Source organism: Cyprinus carpio, chromosome B3 (assembly GCF_018340385.1).
Source record: "Cyprinus carpio isolate SPL01 chromosome B3, ASM1834038v1, whole genome shotgun sequence".
Lineage (NCBI taxonomy): Eukaryota > Metazoa > Chordata > Actinopteri > Cypriniformes > Cyprinidae > Cyprinus > Cyprinus carpio.
The window spans coordinates 24,281,262-24,304,337 of NC_056599.1; the positions used below are offsets into that span (position 1 = coordinate 24,281,262).

Genomic DNA, 23,076 nt, shown 5'->3' on the forward strand with positions numbered 1-23,076 from the left:
CCTGTAAACCATGGTTTATCATAATTGAATGGTAAGAATGTCCTGGTGGGGATGCACATATCCTCACAGAAACTGATATATGAAGTTACAGTCTCTGTGAGCTCTTCCAGATCTTCAGCAGCTTCAAAAGCACTCCAATCAGTGAGGTCGAAACAGACTTGTAAATCCCGCTCTGCTTCATTAGTCCATCTTTTAACAGTCTTTAATACAGGTTTAGCTGATTTCAGTTTCTGTCTGTAGGTCGGTAAAATATGAACCAAACGGTGATCAGAGAGCCCCAAAGCTGCCCATGGAACAGAGTGATATGCATCCTTAATTGATGTGTAACAGTGATCCAAAACATCCAATAAAGCGTGTTAATAATCAAAAACCAGAAAAAAATTGTCTGGTGTGTGTTGCCTTATGTCCAGTAGTCTGTCTCTAGTAAAACTGATAGTAAAATAATGACTAAACACACAGCAAACAAACAAAACCAGTGAAAGAATGGGAGCATTCCACACCACGGCAGCCATACGCGGCACCATCTTAAAACATCATATAATCACACTTCCCTGAAAATCAACCTACTATTGGATTACTTACAATTATCTCTGCACATTAGATTGGGACAAAGAATATTTTACCATCAAAATGATCGACAGTTTATATATGTGATGAAAAGGCAACTCTCTGGTCCGTAAACTATATTTGTTTTCTTCAGAGGAAAGAAGCATCACAGAACACACCTGTGTGGTCTTTCCATCTGGCTAATGTTATTATGAGATGTCTGGAGAATTAAACTGGTTGTTCAGCATATCATGTGCAAATCAAAGAATCTATTTTCATTTACACTCCTTTTCATTTCACTGCGCTCCATCCTTCTCTCTCTTTCCCCTTTTCCTAATGGATTTTATTCTCCTCTCCGTGAAACTGTTTTGTTTTGTTTAGTTTAGTTTAGTTTTTTATTTTTTTGTTTTGTTTCGTTCCTTTTTAATGCTTTAAATGTTTTTTTTTTTTTGCCCTGTTGATTCTGTCATCATGAATTATTGCAAGTAAAATAAATATCTAAGTTAATTCAGCCTAATAAGGGGGTCTCAAAATAAAGACCATGTTAAATTGAAAAAGAGGTGGTGTTCTCCATTGTTATTACTCTTTTATTGGCCAAACCCATTTCCACGACCCATGCTTTCTGCCTCTCCTCTCTTTTCCTCTTTCTTACTCCGTCTCTTTTTCTCCATGCGTCTCAGTCGCTTCTCCTCTCTCCTCTTGGCCTCCTCCACCTCCTGGTGCTGTCGGCACTTGTGGAAGTTCTCCACCACCACTCCAACAAACATGTTCAGTACGAAGAAACTGACGATCAGGAGAAAGGAAATGAAGTACAGTAGCATCCAGGGGTTGTTATTGGTTATGGGCTGAAAAATGAAGAGACAGAAAGAATGGAGAATGAAGGAGTTAGGAACAAACCCTTGATATACACTTCATTTTCTTAAGAAAATGTGAATGGTGACTGCCTATAGGCATTATTTCAGGTATAATTAACTTCCCTAACACAAACATGGCAGGAAGGTTTATTCCTCACGGTGTGGCTAGAACAATGGAGAACGATAATAACAATGCTTTTCTTCACAAGTACTACTAAAAAACGACACAAGAAAGTGGTCAGAACAGGGAGCTGCCTAAAATTTAATTTAACAAGATAATCAACACAGCCTTGTGTGATGCAGACACTCATAAGCTTGAGGGAAATTGGTCAAATTATGGTAAAGTGAACTTGGGTGCAGCTTTTACTTGGTTGCTTAGCAGCAGTGTGGAGCGAAACAAAGACGCCAAAGTCTAAATTAGCTCATTGTAAAACATGGGATGAGAAAGCACACCGTACTCTGCACATTTCCATCTGCTTCCACACATAGATGATATCCTGCAGTGGACTCTGGTGTGACAGAGATGATGCAGTGGAGAAATTACACATGCCATTTAATCCATGAGGTTTTTTTTTTTTCTCCCTGTGTTTGACTCCCTAGAGATGCTGGGCTCTTCCAGTGTAAGAGGGTCTGGCTGCAGGCCTACACTTAATCATTATGTGCTGGTCCCTAACTGATGCAAGCTCACTGCTTTCTGAATCGAGGACTCTTGAAAGTCATTGTTTTTAGCTTTAGAGCCAAAAGCCTGTTAATATTTATGAAGCTGATTGTGTGTATTCAGGATTAAATATTCACCGTTGAGTGCTTATTCCTTAAAGCTCTTTATTTTAGTTAAAAAAGAAACTGACTTTTGTTTGGCTCAGAGACCTTTTAACACTTAATAAGTATGAAAAGCTAATTCAGAAAATAAATACAATTTTATACAAAGTTGTTAAAGCTTACTTCTAGTATCTTCGTTACAGAATATAGTTTTTTAATAAAAGTACACTGTGCACCAGGCCACTGTGAAAACCTGAACTAGCTTTTATTTCTATATTTTATTTGTTCTTTTTTTTGTTTATTTTATCTTATGTATAATATGTATTGCTATTAATTTTTTTAATTTTTATTAGTTTTTTTTAGATTTTTTTATTTCTGTTTTTCTAGCTTTTATTTTGATTTGAGTTTCAGTAAGTTCTTCTATTCTTTAAAGGATTTTTTTTTTGTTGACTTTCATCTAATATGTGACCCTGCCCCACAAAATCAGTCATAAGGGTCAATTTTTTTGAAATTGAGATTTATGCATCGTCTAAAAGCTGAATAAATAAGCTTTCATTGATGTATGGTTTGTTAGGATAGGACAACATTTGGCTGAGATACCAATATTTGAATATCTGGAATCTGAGGGTGCAAAAAAAAAAATCTACATATTGAGAAATTCGCCTTTAAAGTTGTCTAAATGAAGTGTTTTAGCAATGCATATTACTAATCAAAAATTAAGTTTTGATATACTGTATTTATGGTAGGAAATTTACAAAATATCTTCATGGTACATGATCTTTACTTAATATCCTAATGATTTTTGGCATAAAATATTTTGAATCATACAGTATAAACGTGCTTCTTAGGACTGGTTTTGTGGTCCACGTTTAGATATTTATTTTAGCTTTATTTCAATTCTTTAAACCCTAGACTTCAGTATTTTATAAGATACGTGCGATTATATTTGTGTTGCTATTTGTACTTTAAAAAGTCTGTAAAAATGTGCCTGCTTTGGGTTAACAGTGAGAGGACTGACAGTGATGGTTCATTGTGATACCAATATGCAAATGTATTACAAGATCCATATGACATTGAAAGAGCACAATTTATATTCACCAGGTCAGTATTATCAGGATGGACATGTTACATGAAGAGCATTACCTGCTGGTCCACCGCCACTGCGTCCAAACCATGATACATGATGTTGACCCAGCCGTCCTTCGATGCCAGCACAAACAGGGACATCAGAGCCTGTAAAATAAAAGCACACGTTCATAAAAGCACATGCAAGGACACACAGAAGTATGGAGATGGTGGAAAGACAAGCAGGAGAAAAAAAGATAGATGGGGGTGATGCAAGGACAGATAGTCAACAACATGTGATGTAAAGAGAAGTTCATTCTGGTATAGATGCACACAAATAAAGGTACATTGAACAAAGCAACAAATTGAGTTGCTCAGTATTTGGTATTTTGTGAATCTGTCATGTAATTTGATAAGCCCAGTCAGAGAACAAACTAACCTGCCCCAAGTTGTCAAAGTTGTACTTGTGATGGACCCACTTATAATTGGCCAAGAGGCAGTCAGACTTGTTGGTGATGTTTTTGACATCCAGGCCCAAGCAGTGGTAGAACTTGCCTTTGAAAAGCTGTTGAGGCAAAAGAAATGGCACACACTTCATGTCACTCAACGCCACATGACTCAAGCATCTCTTTAATAAAACTGTCAGAGCAGAGGATATTTGAAAGAATAAGGGTGTTATGAAATGAAGCCAGGACAGAATAAGAAAACATTTTCTGTGAAGAAAAGAACAAGATGTGGCACTGAAAAGGAATAAGAACTAATAATGAACACAAACTAAAAAGAAACTGAAAGCTAGGGCGATGAAGAGAGAAAGGGTATGATAGTGAGATTAAGCAGAAAATCTGGAGGAAAAAAAGACAAAGGCATCAGGGCCCAAGTTATATTTGCTTGAAAAAAAAAAAATGGAAACACTAAGACGTAAACACTACCATTCAAATATTAAAACAAATATTTTGACCAGCCATTACTCCAGTCTTCAGTGTCACATGATCTTAAAGAAATCATTCAATAAATCAATAAATCAATCAATCAATCAATAAATAATATATATATATATATATATATATCATATCATATATATATATATATATATATATGATTGATTGATTGATTGATTGATTGAATCAATCAATACATCTTTTTTAATCTAAATTTTGATTTTTTATACTTTTTTAAGTGTTTGTATGTTTTTGTATATTTTAATAATACCTCAATTTCCAAAGATAGAAATATTTATCAAAGATACAAAGATTTATTTTAAAAAGTTGCATTCGAAATGCTCTTCTGAAAACATCAGAGGTAGCACACTGTCTCCTCAGTTTGCACGGACAAGATGTTTCAGAGAGCATCTAGTTCTTTACCTGGACTCCCAGGATGCCAAAGATGATGAAAAAGGCACAGCAGATGAGAACTATGTTTCCTATAGGCTTCAGAGAGGTGATCAAAGTCTCCACAACCAGTTTGAGGCCAGGAGCTCGACTGATAACCCTGTCAGGAGGAGGAAAAAAAGCATTTAGCAGAGTTATAAACCAAGCACATGTTATGCAATGCCATATGAACGCTTGCATTTTTTTAGATGTACCTGAGGGGGCGCAGTGTGCGTAGAAGCCTGAGAACTCTGAGCACCCCCAGGATCTTAGCCCCACCCGCCATCGACACGACAATGTCAATCAAAGACACAAACACCAGGAAACCATCCAAAATGTTCCAACTGCTGCGCAAGTATGCCTGCTCTCCAAGATACAATCCCATAGACACCACCTACAATAAACAAAGAAACGTCTCAAATGGACAGCATAAAAACTTCAAGTAGTTCTGTATTGTATATCTTCGTTGTTCTGGTGTAAAACTGCATAGATTTTGTTTGGTTTTATGTAGCACTGAGTTCTTGTCCTCTGATCTGATTCTGAATTTCATTCCGGTCCCTTCTAGTGTGATTTCGCTTACATATCTTTGCTGGAATTGATCTAAACATTTATTGAAGTGGAGAAACAGACAGCAAAGGCAGAGTTTGTGATCTCCAGGCAAGCTAAGCCAAGACTTCTAATTATAGCCCTAAAATAGTGCTTCCTGTAGAAGAGCTAATTTTACAACTCAACTGAGCACTGCACAATTTACATCTAAAATCTACCATTTTGTCAGAGGTGAGATGCAGATGTACTTAAGGGAGCTGCTGAAGCCTGAGAAATATGACTTGGAGATTTAAAAAACATTGTGGAAAAACGGCAAAAAAATATGAAACAAAAATGCCTTAAAAGTGACGAAAATATAAAATCCATTGAAGCTCCAAGGTGACCTGAGCCTTAGGCCTCCCAGGCAGGTTCTTGTGACACTAACAAGACGAGTGACAGAAAAGAAACAGTACGCACACACACTCGATCTGATGTCAGCATTTGCTAAGGTCTAAAGAGTGAGAAGAGCAAAGAGAGCAAGAAAACAGAGGTACTATAGAAAGAGAGAATTATGTACTTTTAAGAAATGAGATGCCGTACTGCAACACATATCTGCTCTTTCTTGGGATCAATTTGCGCTGTATCAGTCTGACAGTTTCTTTACAATACTGCCATAGAAAGCCAATAATAAATCAGTGATCTATACCAGGCTAGTACAGTAATGTGACACTCACGCTAGCAATTTAAGGAGGTGCTTTTTGAGTGAGAGCAGATCTGCTTGCAGAACTCCTATTAGTGGAGTGTAGGTGGGCTGGGGACAGTAAAATCATCCGCTGCCCCTCAGGCTATGTTATACCGGTAGGTATATTTTTGCTGTAGCTTGCAGAATCTGCCTCCCCAAGGGTAAACTGTAATTGTTGACTTTCTGGTCCTCGAGAGAAAGGTGGAATCATTGTTTGACTTGTGTCTCCCACTGCACCAACGCTTTTAGAAATGTCCACAGTAAAGCATACACTCGGCATCATCTTATATTAACCGTGTATAGGTGGTTGACAAGACTTTTTAAATGGCAACAAATGTATGAAAAACATTTGAATATATATATATATATATATATATATATATATATATATATATATATATATATATATATATATATATATATATATATATATATAATTATTATACATAGACACAACAAAAAAAGTATTATTATAAAATATATAAAATAATTCAATTTAAAAAAGGATAATATCCATGGCCCTACATAGGGCAAGCAGTTTGGAAAATGGGTGGATGAAAAATAAAAATAAATCAAAATAAAATAAGACATACTTATAACTCTACATAAGACAAGCAGTTTGGAAAATGGATGAATGGATGGATGGAAAATAATAAAATATACAATATTTTTTTTTAAATAAAATAAAAACAATAAAAAAATACAAACAATAAAAAAATTAAATTAAAATAAAATCATACAAATTTGCTTACACACAATGGTCTGGTATAGTCCTCCTATGTAATGTAGCGTTACTTTTGACAGGTCTATTTCATGTTTGTTCCATTTCCCAATAATTGATTAAGTTACATAACTGATGACCTACAAGTGCCATGCATTTACAACTGAATAGATGGGCCAGTCTGTGAGATTGACTGCATCTGAAAGGGGAAAATGCCTCCAATTAATATCATTGCTTAATTGCTTGCTACAAGAGAGCCAGCCAGCAATGGCTCTCCATTGCTGTAATATATAATACCCCACTCTCAAAAGGTCCAGAGGAGAAAGTTTGTGTGAAAACGAGTGAGAAAGAGCGAAAGGAAGATGGTCAAATGAGAGATGGATTAGAAATACATTGTCTTTAACCAGAGTCTTTAACAATGTCTCCAATGAATCTAAATATATGTAATTTTGTTCAATATCTATCAAAATATAATATAATGATGCATTATGTAATACTCTTTCATGCATAAAACTGAAGATTTGGGATAAAAAAAAATCAACTGTAACATTTCACACTATTTCTAGGTCACTGATCAAATATGCAAATTTGGCTCTGTACAGGCGGTATGTTGCTGTAGTTTCCACTGAAGCACAGGAAGTACTTTGTAATATCACAAATTATGCTGGAGAACATAATTGGTTAGGTAAAATCAAACAAACAAAAAAACATTTTGTGCAGCCATCGCTGAAGCAAAATACGGACAGGCGAATCAAATGCTAAGACATTATGAAATGTATATTCACTTTTCATTCAATGTTGTATGCTGATAATATAATTTGTAATGGAAAAATTGCATTGAAATAGAAAGATGCAAAATAGAACCATTTTCACTGGTGTTTTTGTACCCCACTGTATGTTATATGCATAACTAAATGGATTTTATTATACTCAAACCATTAAAACATGCAAGAAAAAATGTGTAGTAGGGTATATTCACAGTATCTGCAATTGCTATGAATACAATTACCATACTGATAATTTTCTCTTGATATACCAACACAGATCAGAGGCATGTCAGCACATACAAGAAGGAAAAAAATTAGCACAATATATCATGCTGTGAATGTAAATATTTACCTTGAGTGTCATCTCCCCCACAAATATGGCTGTGAAAATGTAATTGGACACGGTGAGGAAAAGCCTCTCCTACCGAGAGAAAAGGAGGAGGGAGAGAAAAAAGAGAGAGCAGAATTGTGGAAAAAGTTGAAAGGGGAAAGCTGGAATTTTGTCAATGCTGTGAGAATATCTGCTTGTGGACAACATGGAAATCATCAATAACTAAAACAGGTTAAAAAATGGAATCAAATGTCCATTGGCCTCAGTCTTACCAGGCTACCCTGAAGGATCTTGGGTCTCTCCAGAGCCACAGTGATGCAGTTTGAGAAGATGAAGGCCAGCACCACATAGTCAAACAGCTTATGGGCAATAATGGACTGGCACAACAACCTGAACCTAAAGAGGAAGGAGGAGGTCAGGAATAGAGATACTGTATATAGAGACCAACTAAAGTAGAAGTACATAGCTTTGTTCCAAAACCAAGTGAGCTGCCTTGCTGCCTAAATAGAAAGCATCCAAACCATCATGGAATCTCACAAGTAAGCGATTTAGATCACAGGTTGTGGTTTTTGATGTAAAAATGTTGGTAACAGCACAGTACTAAGCAATAAGCACAAATGTAAAACATTGCCTGTTTTTCTATTTAAGCATCAGCTGGATTTTCTGCAAAGCTGGATTTTAAGCATCAGAAATCATTCAAATATGCTCAAGAAGTAACATGTCTTGTTATAACTGTTGAAAATAGTTAAAAATGGTAATAAATGATGGAATCTGCAATATAATGTTTTTCTCTAGATTTTTTGACAAACAGACTTTATTTGAAATAGAAATCTAAAATAATCAATGACTAATTGCTGACTAGATGAAATAAAGAATTGACTATTTTCAATCAATCAATCAATCAACCAATCAATTAATTAATAAATAAATAAATACAAATTAAATAAAAAAAACAAATCTTACTTCCCCTAAACTTTTGAACAGTAGTATATGACTGGCACTTCATATGCCATCTTGGATTTATTTTTTCATGGAGCTTGTCACAATGCATTCAAGTATCTCAATTTTTCCACTGCAGTCCAAACTTTAGCTGGATATTCAAAGACTAGACAGTTTGGACAAAACCGACTGACAGGCAGAGGGTGGGAATAATCGGCTCCTATCTCACTGACACAGATCGATATCCGAATCAAGCCACCCTCTAAAGAGCTGGCAGCCCATCAGTGCTATTGATCAGGCAGGGATAGCAGAATAACCGTCAGGACAGAAGAAGAGGTGTGGGGGCATCTTTCCCTCTGTGTTATTCAGAGATCAAATCAGTGGCTCTATATGACACAAGCTTGCCTTTACCTGCTTCATTTCAACCTGTTCTCGGGCGTGGAGCAACTACTAATCTGTTTTGTGCTATAATGAGGTCAGACTTTCAGCTGCACTCTCAAATTTTGCTTAGACTGACAACATTTGACTTTTATCTGATAAAACCCATGAGTTGTTTTTAAAGTGTAAAAGGAGCAGGAAGGTGCATGATTGCCAGCAGTGAGGCCGTGTGAGACACAGCAGCGCAATTGCAAAAGCATTACTGTAGACCAGGATTTCACAAACGTTTTTTTCAGCCAAAGCCGTATGACCTAAAATATGTATTTACTTCAAGTACCCACTGAGATTTTAAGTTATTTCAATAATTTAACAACAATTAGTATGTTAACAGTTCTATGATGTGGTCACATTACATGCAGGTAAAACTTGTTAAATTTGTATCATTGAGATACAATTATAGTTTTTATTTAGCTATAGTTTTAGTTTCTTATAATAACCCTTAAACAAATATTTGTACAAATATTTTTAGTGTTTTTATTGCTTTTTAAAAAGCATTTATTTACTTTAATGTTACACAATGCATCATTTCATTATTTATAAGCCTTTTCATCAGTACAAAAACCCTGCCATAGGTGATTATAGTAAATATTGCACTCTCTGTTTCATTCAAGCTAATAAAACTACCAAGGCAAACAAAATAAGATGGCATCTCTAAAATGGCATTTATTTATTATTAGTAACAAGTTTCGCTGCAAAGTCTATTTGACCACATAAAAGTTTAATGCCATCTGATTGGCTGAGAACATAATCACCCAAAGTCGATTACAAATGGCAGATAAGAAACCAAAACTATGTGCCGGTTTTTCTGCTTTTTTTCTCATTGAAAATGAACTGAGAGCTCACAGATAGCATATAACTTATAAAACTATATATAAATTGTCTAAACAAAGGTCAATAGATCAAATCGCTTCCATCAGCTCTTATAAATTATATTCATGACTGTTATGTATTGACACAGATGAGGCAGTAAAGGGACTAACTTGTTTTGGGGAGAGAAGAGGAAGACGGACCAGTCTTCCCTGGTCTCACACCAGTCTGGTCTGTACACCTCGATCATCTTCTGGATCCGGAAACATAGACTCTGCCGACAGAAAAAGATGTATTTAGTTGGCAGAAATGAGCACTAAGATTAATTCTGCAGTATTCAGGGTGGGAGGACTTTCTTGGAAACATGTTTGATATTTGAAGCAGTTATGAAACGGAGCTTTCCAATGTTTCAGGTCCCCTTGGAGCTCCCATGTTACTCTTAATTGCTTACAAAACAAGAGAGTCTGGCTGTAAATTAAAAACTGAAATCCTATTGCCATCTGTTAGCATTCCTCCTCAACAGATAATAATTAGGCGATTTTCATTGTGTAGTTGATTGTATGTGCAGTTGGCTCTGCTTCAAGAAGATTTACAATGTGTGCAAACGCTGTTCTACAGGAGCCAATCTAACTTAAGATAATCCACAAAAATTACCATTTAAAAGAGATTTCTCATTTTCACCAAAACCAATTTGGTTCCAACATTAGAATCTCTTTTGAGTGAGCTATCCCTTGAAAGCATTTTTAATGGACACTTACATAGTCCAGCTCATCGTCCAGATCATCCCTGTCCTTGCGTGTATTGACCTGAGGGTAGACTTCATTGATGATTTGTGGTTGGACTGACGGTGTCTTCCCATTACAGTCCTGGTGCTCTCCAACGCTTCCTAGACCCCCAGAGAAGCTCTTCTTGCTTTGCCGGGGGTGCAGAGGAGGCAAGACCGGTCCAGGCACCTGCAGCAGCTCAGGAAGCTCCAGAGAGAGAGCCCGCCGTTCTCTGCACGGGACGAAGTGTCTGGAGAGCAGAGGCGGATGCAGAGGAGGGGGAGGAGGAGACAGCAGGGACTCCTGCTCAGCGGGGTGAGAGTGAGGGCTACGGACCCTTAAACTGCCTCCGCCCCCCATCCCCAGGCATCTAGAGGATCGACCCAAGCTGTTCCAGCTCGACCTGCGACTCCATATTCCTGGCTGCGCGGGCCGTCCCCAGTTGTGGTACAGAGAGGCTCGTCCTGGACACTGAAACGCATAGAATGCAAGCTGATAGTCAATATATGAACATGAATTTAAGCACATACCTATATGTTTTAGCCCAAGCACACACTACAAGGAGAAAATGACTTATTTGCTTTCTACAAAAAATATCTCTGAGTGCATGGTCATTACAGACACTTCTAGTGTGCATGGTTGTGAGACAGGCTGACACTAGTTGTAACAACTGCTGCAACAACAGTAATCAAACCGTTTTGGAGTCTGGCTGACTTGTCATCAGATATGAAGACTTGTTCTGAAAGGGTGAGAAAATTAGCAAAAGAGTGCACTTTGGGAAGTGTCATCCATCAAGCCATCAGTTCTTCCATCAAGCTATTTGGTGCATTGCTATGCACTGTACTAAGGAAATAAGCGGTAAACACTTTTTATTATAAAACGGATTGTTTTTTTTGTTGATTGTTTTTGGTTGGTTTGTGTTTGTTGGTGTTGTAAATTACACTACAAACATACACCTTTGTTTACTTCTGTGTGTTGCTGCTTTAGTTGAACACATTCTGTGTTTTTAATTGACGGGTTCAGGTGATTGGATATTATTGTTTATCAAACAACTAAATTAATTTTATTTTTAAAATTTACATATCAATCAACATTCAGCATTATTTGCTTGGCATAATTAATGTTGTGCTTCTACTGTCCACAGGAAGCTGATGGTTAACACATTTAGTAGAATGAATACTGTACTGTATTTCAAAGAGATGGGTTCAGGTCCAGGTGTTTGGATTGCAGTGGTGGGATGATGCTGTACCATAAAGTTTCTCTCATTGCGTTAATCTGCTGCGACCTCCACAACTTAAACCCAAAACCGCCCCACACGATGCACTAAAGTTTTGGGTGTTACATGATTTATATAATTCCTGGTGAATCTGACTAAAACAACAGACAGCGCATACAAATAAGCCATGCTTTCTACTCATTCTTAGCGAATCCCCCCCTCACTGTCTAGAACCCTCATAAAAAGCCAACCTCCTCACAAGGGCTGTTATTATTTAAACCATTGTAAAAATAATTATGTAGTTTAGAAGTTGCTCTCAGCTCTTTGAGTGCCTGCTCAACGACCCTCTGTGTGTATGCTAATATAGTGCAAGCTAGACGAGTACAGACGGCTCTCTAAGTGCTGAGTAAGTGTCTTATTAATGGTTCGCAAAATGCTAATACATGCAGAGCTGATGGATAATTATTGTGTTCTTTGCACTTTTTTGAGAGGGTTTGGATTGCTGGAGCGGTATGATATAGCTTCGGTGCCCTCTCGGTGAGTAAGACCCTGTAATGAATGGCAGGTTGACTCCAGCAAGCACAATAGCTCACCAGCGCCGTCTGCTCCAGGCTAGCCCTGCCCAGAGAGCTCACGCTGCTCTTGCGGGAACCCAGGGCAAAGCTCAGCCTTTCAGACGGGTACAGGCCCCTGGCGTTGGGTGCAGGTGCCAAATCCAGATGCCCATTAGGGGTCAAAGTGGAAATCTTGGGATCTGCAGAAACACACATGCCAAGACTGATTAGATCACAAACACATCAGAAGGACTCAAGCCATGAGAAACACTAGCTGGCTTATCGCAAGGCAAAAATAATTTGTTTTGTGTTTGTGGTTGTGGTGCAGAATTAAGAAGTATATCCCACTAAGCCTATTCAAGTTTCAAGCTTGCATGATTTCTGGAATTTCTAAAACCTCCTCTCTTGCCAGGCGACACTGGTGGGAGCGTGTAAGTTTGTCTTCTGTCTGTGGAGAGCGTCAGTGTGTACATGCATTATTCATAACATCATGTCCTTAGATCTCACAGCCCCATGCTTTTTTTTCCTGTTTTTGACCAGATATTTATGAGACATTTCAATGCATTGCTTTCAGTTACTCATTTTTGAAACGGTTTAGGATATTGCATGTTTTTAGCATTTTGTCACAATAACTTGTCTATCTGTGGGGTCAGTAAGATTTTGAAAATGTTTTTTAAAGATGTCTCTTATGCTCACCAAAGCAACATTTTTTTAAATACAAAATAAGTACTATTTTGAAAATGATTACAATTTAAAATAGCTGTTTTGTATTTTAATATATTCCTGCAATGACAAAGCTGAATTTTCAGCAGCCATTACTTCAGTCTTCAGTGTCACGTGTTCCTTCAGAAACACTACTAACATGCTGATTTGGTGCTCAATTAACATTTCTTATTATTAGCAATTTTGAAAAGTTTTCTTTAAAAAAAAAAAAAAACCTTAAAGACCCCAAAACCCCAAACTTGACACCAAACGATAAATGACTTGCTTTAACTAATTAAAATTATTGCCATAACACATCATTTACACCTGGACTTATCATTGACAAGACCTTCACCAACAAAATTATTTTAAAAAGTCAAAATACAGAAAGGCTTACTTTATGAATGTTCACATGTAGCTGACCATAGCACAGTGTAATGTCATTGTAAAAGACTGTTATTAACCCTTTTCTTCTTTCAGATAATCTGAAAGGGAGCTCAGAACATGAACACAGAGTTTCTGCTTAGAATGAACCAATATAATAAAAAAGAACAGAACAGAAGGTTCAGAAGCAAATGGGAAAAACACAGCTGTGCTTTAAGAACACTTCCTTAGTTAGTCCACAGCTCAGTACCTGACAGCTGGAGTGAGTCCTTTTTCTCAGATTCTTCTAAATTACAAGAGGATCTGTCATCGTCAGAGTAGGAACGGTTAGCATCACCCTGTCGTAGACAAAAAAAAAAAAAAAAAAAAACAGGGACACAAGGTCAAAATGGCACAAGATTGCTCGAGTTACATGAACATGGCGCAGAGATTTCACTCTCAAAGTCAATTTGGTTGTAGACTGTGGCTTTCACTCATTTACAACCGTAGTGTGTGAACATAACCATACTTAACCACGGCATATACAATGTTATTCTAGCGCTGTGTGAGCCAGACAAATAACAGACGAAAATGAGGGACATAATCTCTTTTGTAAAATAACTAAACAGCCCTGAGCATTTTTTAATAGATATGTCAATCTCGCTGCCCTCCCTCTGAAAGTCTATTGCATTTGCTCTAGTTCCCCACTCACTCTCACACAGTTCCTCAGATCTAGACCATAACCTGGAGGCCCACTTCTACATGCTCCCTAGAGAGATAACCTACTCCTGTAGTCTGCATACCTGCCCGTGAAGCCCTATTTATACAAGCATGCCCATTGCAAATATATTCACTGGCAAGAACAACAAAAGCCTGTGGAAAAATGCCCCAGGACAGCAGTAAGTTTTTAGAGCCATGCCATGTTCTTGCTGTCATTTTGTTGTTAAACACAAGCACAAATGTGACCCACTTACAAAAAGCATCATAGCCAACAGATGCTTTTCATAATAACGTATTCAAATTAACTCAGTGAGCATGAAATATTAATATTCAGCAGCTAAACCAAAAGTTATCGGCCCTGTTATGTCAGAGATTGTTTCGTGCATAAACCAAAACACTCGATTTCTCAAATGCCTTGCAGTGTGTACCTTACCTCAGCCTGAAATCCTTCCACTAAGATAGCCACAAGCAGATTGAACAGAACATAGTTCCCAAAAGTCATGAGAGCGACGAAATACAGGGCAGCCAGGGGGGAGGTAGAGGCCATGCCGTTATACAAAACCATGTTCCAGTCCTCTTGAGTTAGGATCTGCACACAAACACACACAGACAAAAAAAAGTTTAATAAATAAACAAACAAATAAACAAACAAATTCTATTTTTTTTTTGTTATTTTTATCTTTTTTTATTATCTAAAAAAGGCCACAAATAAAGAATCTCATATTATGTATTTTTCTATCTTTTTATTTTATATAACAAAACAGTGCAAATACATACAGTACATACATATTTTTCCCCCTCTTTTTATTGTATATAACAAAAGCCAGGGGGAAAAAATTAATGCATGTGTGTTTGATGATAAACTTTATATATTATTTACATAACATTATATATTATATATATTTAAACTTTATATATTATTACATTAAATGTATTTTATTTTTAATTAATATTTTGTTTAATATAAGGAAAATATAAATAAGCATTTATATCTAATGCTTTCCCTGTTTTTAATTTATTGTAATAAAAAGGCCAATAAAATTTTAATAAAATATCTAAAAAATACCTACATACATGCATCCATACACACATATTGATATAATCTCTTATTATATTATTTCTGTTTTGTTTCTCTATTTATTCTTTATAATAGACGTGCCAATAAATATGAATATTACTACATTAATAATATTAAATATATACAAAATATAATAAAAAATACGAAGACATTTTTGGCCTATTTTATATAATAATACAATGTAGTAGTCTAACCCTTTCTTATCTCCACAGAGAATACCCAGGTATGTGTGTGATTAAAATGTGTTTTCACCCAGTTCCCAGTTGCCCTGTGTTTCCAGTAACCTGCAGCAGTGCTTTCATAAGTGAGATGAGTTTTGAGGGCTCTACACACCTGAAACACTGTGACAATGGCCCAAAGCAGGGAGTCAAAGTTTTTCCTGTCAGGTACTGTGTCCCCAGCCTCTGTCTTCAGGCTGAACTTGCAGCCAAATATGTGCATTCCCAGAATACTGCAGAAACAAACAGACAAACAAGCTGTGAATGTTCTGTCACATTTAGATATTCTGATACCGTATGCTTCTGATCGTCCCCAACTGGATGTTAGATGAATGAGTCTGTCAGAGATGAGGAGCCTATAAAAATGATATCAGTGCTGTGTGAGGAGACATATGTCCTGGTTGGACAGCAGCCAGAGATGAGACCAGTCACGCAGGAGAGATGGATCACAGAATACAGAATGAAACACACACCAGCAGATAAATGAGACGGGGGTGATGCTACAAACATACAAAGAGTGTTGGCGGTAGCATGTTACTAATGACAGATTTTACATAATCAAATCATCAACATGTTACATTTAAATGAAAATATGTAAGTATAACTGAACACCCCTTACTTGTGGTGCAAAAGCTTTGTTGTATGTGCGAGTATAATGGGTACTGTAGTTCTAGACAGTGTGTATCATGCTTAGTAGTGACATACAGGGCATTACAATGATTTCGTGCAGCCTCTGCCAGAATTATTACTTAAAAACTGCATAACAAGGCTTATAAATATGAATAGTGGACAAAATATCAGAATCTGGGGACTGCATCAGAGCTGTGGTGGATTTGCTCTGTCCCGAAACTCGCAGATATGGTCAAAATAAACTTTGCTATGGTTTTGACAATGGTTGTACACAGTTTAAGACATTAAGAAAGTCTATATGAAATATATGCTTGTATAAAATATGCCTATATAAAATCCATAGAAATGTTTAAATCAGAAGGCTGGTAGTCCTGTGACATGTTTATACTTTTCTGAAGAAAAAAAAATCACTGAGAAGTATGGTGATCTCCACTCAGGGATAGTAAAAATAAAAAAATAAAAATTCATACATAAAGTAAAACGCAATGTTGTACCGCATTACTTTTAACAGTAACATCCCACACAACTCCATACAAACCACCCAGAGACAAACATGTTTCTTTCCTTATTTGTGTTTAACAGTTCTCTATGCAGCAGAGCAATGATGAAGCTGATTAATAATTGGCACAAATATAGCTTCCAGTCTGTAATGCTGATTCATTCTCTCCATTCGCTCCATCCATACGTCATCCCAGGCATCTGCTAACAGTTACGAAAGCCTGTTGACTGTACCCGCAGGCTGGGGACGACTCTATCCATTTAAGAGACATAAATCAGGGCATTGTTTTCAGATGAGGGGTTATAAATTGAGATGGTTGGTGAGGGGGGAAGGGTATAAGCTGAAAGCTAAACATGAGTGGAAAAGACGGATCGGCGTGATTGGTTTATGCACTCAATCCTGCAGCAGCCTCCATCTGTCTCGGTGCACTCTGCTGGAATTGCAGCACTGCAGGGGGAAGGTGGGAGAGTCAGTGGGCACCAGGGGCCTGAGTGTTATTGTTCTGCCCTCCATCAATCTCACTCTGATCCTTATGGGCCTGTCACTCGCAGCTGAAGCTGAGGTGTACACTGTGCAGCTGAGACGCTCAGCCAAGCAGAGCCCGGCGTGATCCAGGTGCTGTCAGATGTGAGATTTTATAAACCCTCGCTTGCTTTGTGTGATAAAGCGTGTGGCGTTTATTACAAACAAATGTGCATACGGGTGTGGACAGAGATTATGAGTAAGCACACAGATGTGAGTGAGTTTCATTCAACTACAATAGCATATGAGAACCATTTGAATGCAATAACGAAGAATAAATTAAATGAATGAATAAAAAAAATATGTCAATAAATACATTTTAAAAGGTTATATATTTATATATATATATATATATATATATATATATATATATATATATATATATATATATATACAGGGCTTGACATTAACACCTGCCAACCTGCCAAATGTGGGTGAATTTGATCAGTGGCGGTTAACATGGTCTCTCCCACTAGCCACATTGACGGGTTGAATTTTACAGTAACAGAGCGCGACATTAATGCTTGTCTGGGACAAGTGGATTTTTTGAAGGGGCAAGCGAAAGAAGAGAATTTTACTTGGCCAGCGGACAAGTAATCTGATTAAAATATCTGACTAGGGAAGCACATAAATGATTCTGATTTTATTACATTCAGTGTAAACGACAATTGATATTTGATTATAAACAGTAACAACAAGGTTGCGCCAGTTGAAGCTCACGCAGCCTGTCTGTGAGAGAATCTCGTGGAGAAATTCAAACAAATTAACACAATTGCACACAGAAGAAAAAAAAAAAGAAAAGAAAAATTTATATTTTTAACACACAGCCTAGTTAAGCAACATGACATGACCAAGAGAGTAAAGTTTTCCCTGAAAACCATGACTGCAAATTTGACATTTTATACAAGAAGAGTTTTAAAGAGTATTTAATAATTTATGTATTTTTTTTAGTTATTTTTTTTTGTTTTTATTGAAAGTATAGATATTTTCAGTATTGACTGTTTTTGCTCGATTTGGTTAAAGAAATTAGTTCCAAACAAAGTTTACAGCAAAACAGTTGTGTATGTCTGAGCAACACACAGTGGTGGTTTGTTACTGAATGATTTGCGAATTTGGAATTTGGAATCATTTGAGTCAGTGATTCAGTGCTCCATTCGTAAAGACAGGTACTTGCTTCATTTTTGAATGAATCAGGAATTCAGCTACATTGAACTGTCTGTGTAAATGCATCTGAATGCCACTCCAGTCACTTCTGTTTCTTCTGCAGTGGAAAGATCGGTTTTGTTGATACTGATTTAATTTGATTGGTAGTGGCTGTATATTTTTTTATTATATTATTTTGGGTTATTAGTTAATTTTAAGAATTTGATATGAAAGATGATGCATGCATTTAGGGAAAAATGCCCTTTAAATGGGCCAAAACTGACCTGGAGATCAATTTAAATAATTTTTTTTCATGCAGTATTAAATCATATAAAACGTCTCGGTTACATATGGTAACCCTCGTTCCCTGAAGAAGGGAATAGAGACGTCACGTCGGTGACTGACGAATTGGGATATTGCTTCGATAGATCAATCTACTTCGAGCGTAAACTAAACGAGCCAATGCAACTCTCAAAATTGGCATGCAATTATTGCATCCATTTGTAGTTGGTTAATTCTCTGTTGCTAACTAACCCTGGAACATAACCTGCTTATGAACATAACAGAGTTATAGTAGGTTACGTCTCGGTTCCCGGCCGCTCAGTAGAGGTATGGCAACCGGTGCGACAGCCCGATGTGACGTCTTTCTTTCCTTCTTGGGGGGAGGGTTACCATCCTTCCCTCCTTCAGGGAACGAGGGTTACCATATTTTACCATATAATCGGTGACCGATGAATTGGGATCCCTAGCAAAGCGCCATGGGTGCTGCCCCTTCCAGTGCCGTGTGCGAGCCACCTGATCAGATCTCAACAGGGTCTACAGTACGGACACTCTGGAGCAGTTTTAGTAAGCCGACACTAACTGGGGCCTCTCAGTGCCACTACCCATTTGAAGTGAGAACACAGGAGGATACCGGCTCTACACGAAGGCTATAGAATCCAGCGAACGTGTTTTGTGTCGCCCAGCCTGCAGCTCTACAAATATCTGTCAGCGAGGCACCATGAGGCAGTGCCCAAGAGGATGCAACACTTCTAGTTGAGTGAGCTCGCAATCTGAATGGGCAGGGCACACCCTGTGCCTGATAAGCCAGGGTGATGGCATCCACAATCCAGTGGGCCGTCCTCTGCTTAGAGACGGCATTCCCCTTCTGCCAGCCTCCGTAACAGACAAAGAGCTAGTCTGAGGTCCTGAAGCTTTGTGTCTGGTCTAAGTAGCATCTTAATGCTTGGAAGGGATAGAGCAAAGCCAGGACTGGATCTGCTTCCTCCAGGGATACCGTTTGCAGGTTCACCACCTGGTCTTTGAAGGGTGTAGTGGGAACCTTGGGCACCTGGCCGGGCCGGGGCCTCAGGATTACCTGGGAGTCAGCCGGCCCAAACTCTAGGTACGAAACGTCGACCGAAAACATGTGCAGATCCCCTACCCTCTCGATGGAGGCCAGTGCAAGCAGGAGAAGAGTTTTCAATGAAAGAAACTTTAGCTCAACTGAATGCAAAGGCTTGATGGGGCCCTGCTGTAGTGATTTTAGCACTAAAGATAGGTCCCAAGAGGGTATAGAGGAGGGCCGGGCAGGATTCAACCTCCTGGCACCTCTAAGAAACCTGATGACAAGGTCATGCTTACCCAGAGACTTCCCATTCACGGGGTCATGGTATGCAGCAATAGCAACAACCTGGACTTTGAGGGTGGAGGGAGACAGCCTTCGCTCCAGCCCTTGCTGCAGAAAGGAGGTCATTACCGCAATTGGGCATCTTCTGGGGTGTTCTCCAATCGGGCAACTCCAGGGGTCTTCTCAGGTGAGAAGAACACCACTTGACAAACAGGTTCCACTTCAGGGTCTAAGCGTGTCTTGTAGATGGTGAATCGGGCAACTCCACACCTAGAACCTCCGCGTCCCATCCAGCGACCAGATATGGAGTTTCCAAAGGTCCCCAGAGGGTCGGTTCCCTGCGGGGTTTGCCACCACTGTAACCCTCAAGCCGCCCCGCCCCCAGAGGGGACCCTCAAGCTGCCTGTGCCACTGCTGGAAGTGGTTCTAGTTTGTGTGATGGCAGAGAGAGTCCAAGATCGTGAAGGCAGCGGAGCCTGGCTCCCAGCTCCGAGATGGTCATCTTCCCGCAGTGGGAACATGACTCATCCACGAAGGCCACCTCAGCGTGCTTGATGCCCAGACATGTGAGACAGTGATCATGACCATCATCATTTGCCAGGTAATGACCGCACCCAGAAACACACGGGTGAAATGGCATCCTTATAAGGACAATCTGTCGTCTTTATAAAGACGCACCCGTGGAGCTTTTTTAGAGAAATTTGCTCTTTGGGAAATGCTCTTTTAGTGCTGAGGCGCACAGGGGGTAGTGCAGTTTTAGTTGTGAGGCGCATTGGGCGGTGGTGCGGCCTGAGGTTAGGAGCCGTTTCGCCAACACACGATGCTTCCGAGAGCTTGCTGAACTCGTAGTTCACAGCTAGACACAGTTTGAGCAGAACAATACTAACACTCGGATCCGAAGCGAAAAGCTGGTATGTATTGCACCTGCTGCCTTATTATACTCACGCTGTGATCAGCGGCAGCTGGATGCAATAATTGCAAGCCGATGTGCATTGGCTGATTTAGTTTACACTCGAAGTAGATTGGTCTATCGAAGCGATATTCGTCGGTCACCAACGTGACGAAATGTAATTTCCCAACAACAAAATTGTGGCCAGTAAAAATGCTGAGTGGCTTGTAAATTTGAAAAACCACTAGACACAGTGGCCAGTGAGCAAAAAAGTTAATGTCAAGCCCTATTTATTATCCTATTTATTAGCCCTATTTATTATCTAAAAAGCCCTCAAATAAATAATCTCTTATTAGGTATTTTTCTATCTTTTTATTTTATACTGCATTATAAAATCGGTCCAAATACATGTACATAAATATTTTTTTCCTCTTTTTATTGTAGATAACCTCAAATAAATAATCTATTATTTGTTTTTTTTTAATGACTAATTGTGTTTTTTATTTGTGTCAAGTGTGCGCTCAGATACAGACAGAGACTATGAGTAAGCACACAGATATGAAACACATTAAGTTTCATTCACCAATAATTGCACAAGAGACCCACAGGAATGCAATAACAAAGCTCAACCCACCTGAATATGAAGATAAAGAGCATTAGTAACATGCAGAAGGTGGCCACGTTGTCCATGGTCTTCATCAGGACCACCAGCTGTCTGCGCAGAGCTGGCATGAACCGCACCAGCTTTATGACCCTCAACAGTCTGAACGTTCTCAGGACGGACAGACCCCCGTCAGACTGCCCAATGATCTCACATACACTATACACAAACACACACAAAAGTGTTGATTATAATATAGAAAAAAAAAAGTGTGTGTGTGTGTGTGTGTGTGTGTGTGTGTGTGTGTGTGTGTGTTTTTTTATATGTGTATACAATGTTTTTTTAAATTGTGTCCTTTATCAGAACACGGCATTAAAACTGACATTTTATCGAGCCTTCATCATTAATTTTTGCTACTCAAAAGCCTTTTACATATATTTTAATTGATTTAAGGTATGGTCACATAAGTGACATTTCATAAAATATTCACAGGCAAAAACCATACAGTATAAAGGTCACATGTACTCTTGACTTGTCTTAAATTAAGACTTAAGCTATTTGTATTACAAATATTATGCTTTAAAATGTTTTATTTATTATTTTTTTTTCATAAATTGAATGTCTGTTGTGGTGTCTTTTTTTTTTGTAGTTGTCCTATACCAAAAAATGTTACTCCTAAAAAATGTTTTTGCTAAAGTGTACTTGGTTACCAATGAGAAAATGAGTAAAAAGCATGCCCTCCACGGTAAATAACACTATTTTTTGTTGAGTTATTTCCAGTCAAGCTGTTATTTTGTCAAAATATTATGCAAAATAATGTTTTTTTTTTTTTTTTTCAGACATTCTACAAACTATAAAAGTGAATGCACTTGCCTGATGATCACAATGATGCCATCAAAGATGTTGTAGGGATTTCTCAGATATTTAAAGAAGCCAAAGGCAGTCAGCTTGAGGATCATCTCCAGGGTGAACATACTGGTAAACACTATGTTACAAATCTCCAGGACATTAGTCAGTTCATCAGGCTGTAGAGAGAGAGAGAGAAAGACATTGAGGACAAGCGAGAGGTTGGGAAGAATAAAAGAAGAGGTAAATGTGGAGAGGTCATTTCAGATCACTGCATTGCTGTTCAAGAGAGTGTGTGCATTGTTGCATGGACAAGATCAGCTTTTGACAGCAGGCATGAGTTCTTCAGTGAGGCTGTGACCTCCTTATATGATATAAAGGTCAAAGAAAACTGAGTTTAAACCTGAACAATTCCTCGTGGAACATCAGTTAAAAAAAGATCAGGGGTGATGGGAGTACACTGATACTATATGTGAATTGTAAGTGCTGCATGTCTGCTTATTCTGGACAAGAACTGAACACTTTGACAGGAAGAAACTGTCTGATTGCCATGTAAGGTGACTGATCACAGATGGTTTTGTTTTTATACATTGTTCAGAGGCAGATTATTTTAAATTGATTACACAACACAGAAAGGTGCAGAAAAACATCAAGTCTCTGTGAACCTTTGGACCGAAAACACAGTAAATATTGCTGTCAGTCCAACAATTTGGTTGCTTTTATTTGATCAAAAATACAGTAATAAACAGTAATACTGTGAACTATTATAACTATTTAAGATTAGAATTTTTTATATTTTAATATAGTGTATATTAAAATGCAATTATGTGATGGCAAAGCTGACATTTCTGCAGCTTTTCT

The 23,076-nt window shown here is 38.0% G+C and overlaps 1 protein-coding gene across 2 annotated transcripts in view; it reads right to left on the reverse strand.

The window, feature by feature from the left end:
- The window catches only part of LOC109054490 (voltage-dependent T-type calcium channel subunit alpha-1I-like), a 52,003-nt gene that overhangs the window by 25,514 nt on the left and 3,413 nt on the right, over positions 1-23,076 (reverse strand). For both annotated transcript variants that reach the window (XM_042720360.1, XM_042720359.1), the window contains exons 2-16: positions 22,243-22,394; positions 21,403-21,588; positions 15,592-15,709; positions 14,614-14,769; positions 13,732-13,819; positions 12,435-12,595; positions 10,620-11,096; positions 10,035-10,135; positions 7,950-8,073; positions 7,699-7,767; positions 4,807-4,985; positions 4,586-4,712; positions 3,664-3,789; positions 3,303-3,392; positions 1,199-1,391 (exon numbers count right to left, since the gene is read on the reverse strand). In XM_042720360.1, coding sequence (XP_042576294.1) covers positions 1,199-1,391; positions 3,303-3,392; positions 3,664-3,789; positions 4,586-4,712; positions 4,807-4,985; positions 7,699-7,767; positions 7,950-8,073; positions 10,035-10,135; positions 10,620-11,096; positions 12,435-12,595; positions 13,732-13,819; positions 14,614-14,769; positions 15,592-15,709; positions 21,403-21,588; positions 22,243-22,394 — 2,347 coding nt within the window. The remainder of the gene's footprint in view (positions 1-1,198; positions 1,392-3,302; positions 3,393-3,663; positions 3,790-4,585; positions 4,713-4,806; positions 4,986-7,698; positions 7,768-7,949; positions 8,074-10,034; positions 10,136-10,619; positions 11,097-12,434; positions 12,596-13,731; positions 13,820-14,613; positions 14,770-15,591; positions 15,710-21,402; positions 21,589-22,242; positions 22,395-23,076) is intronic.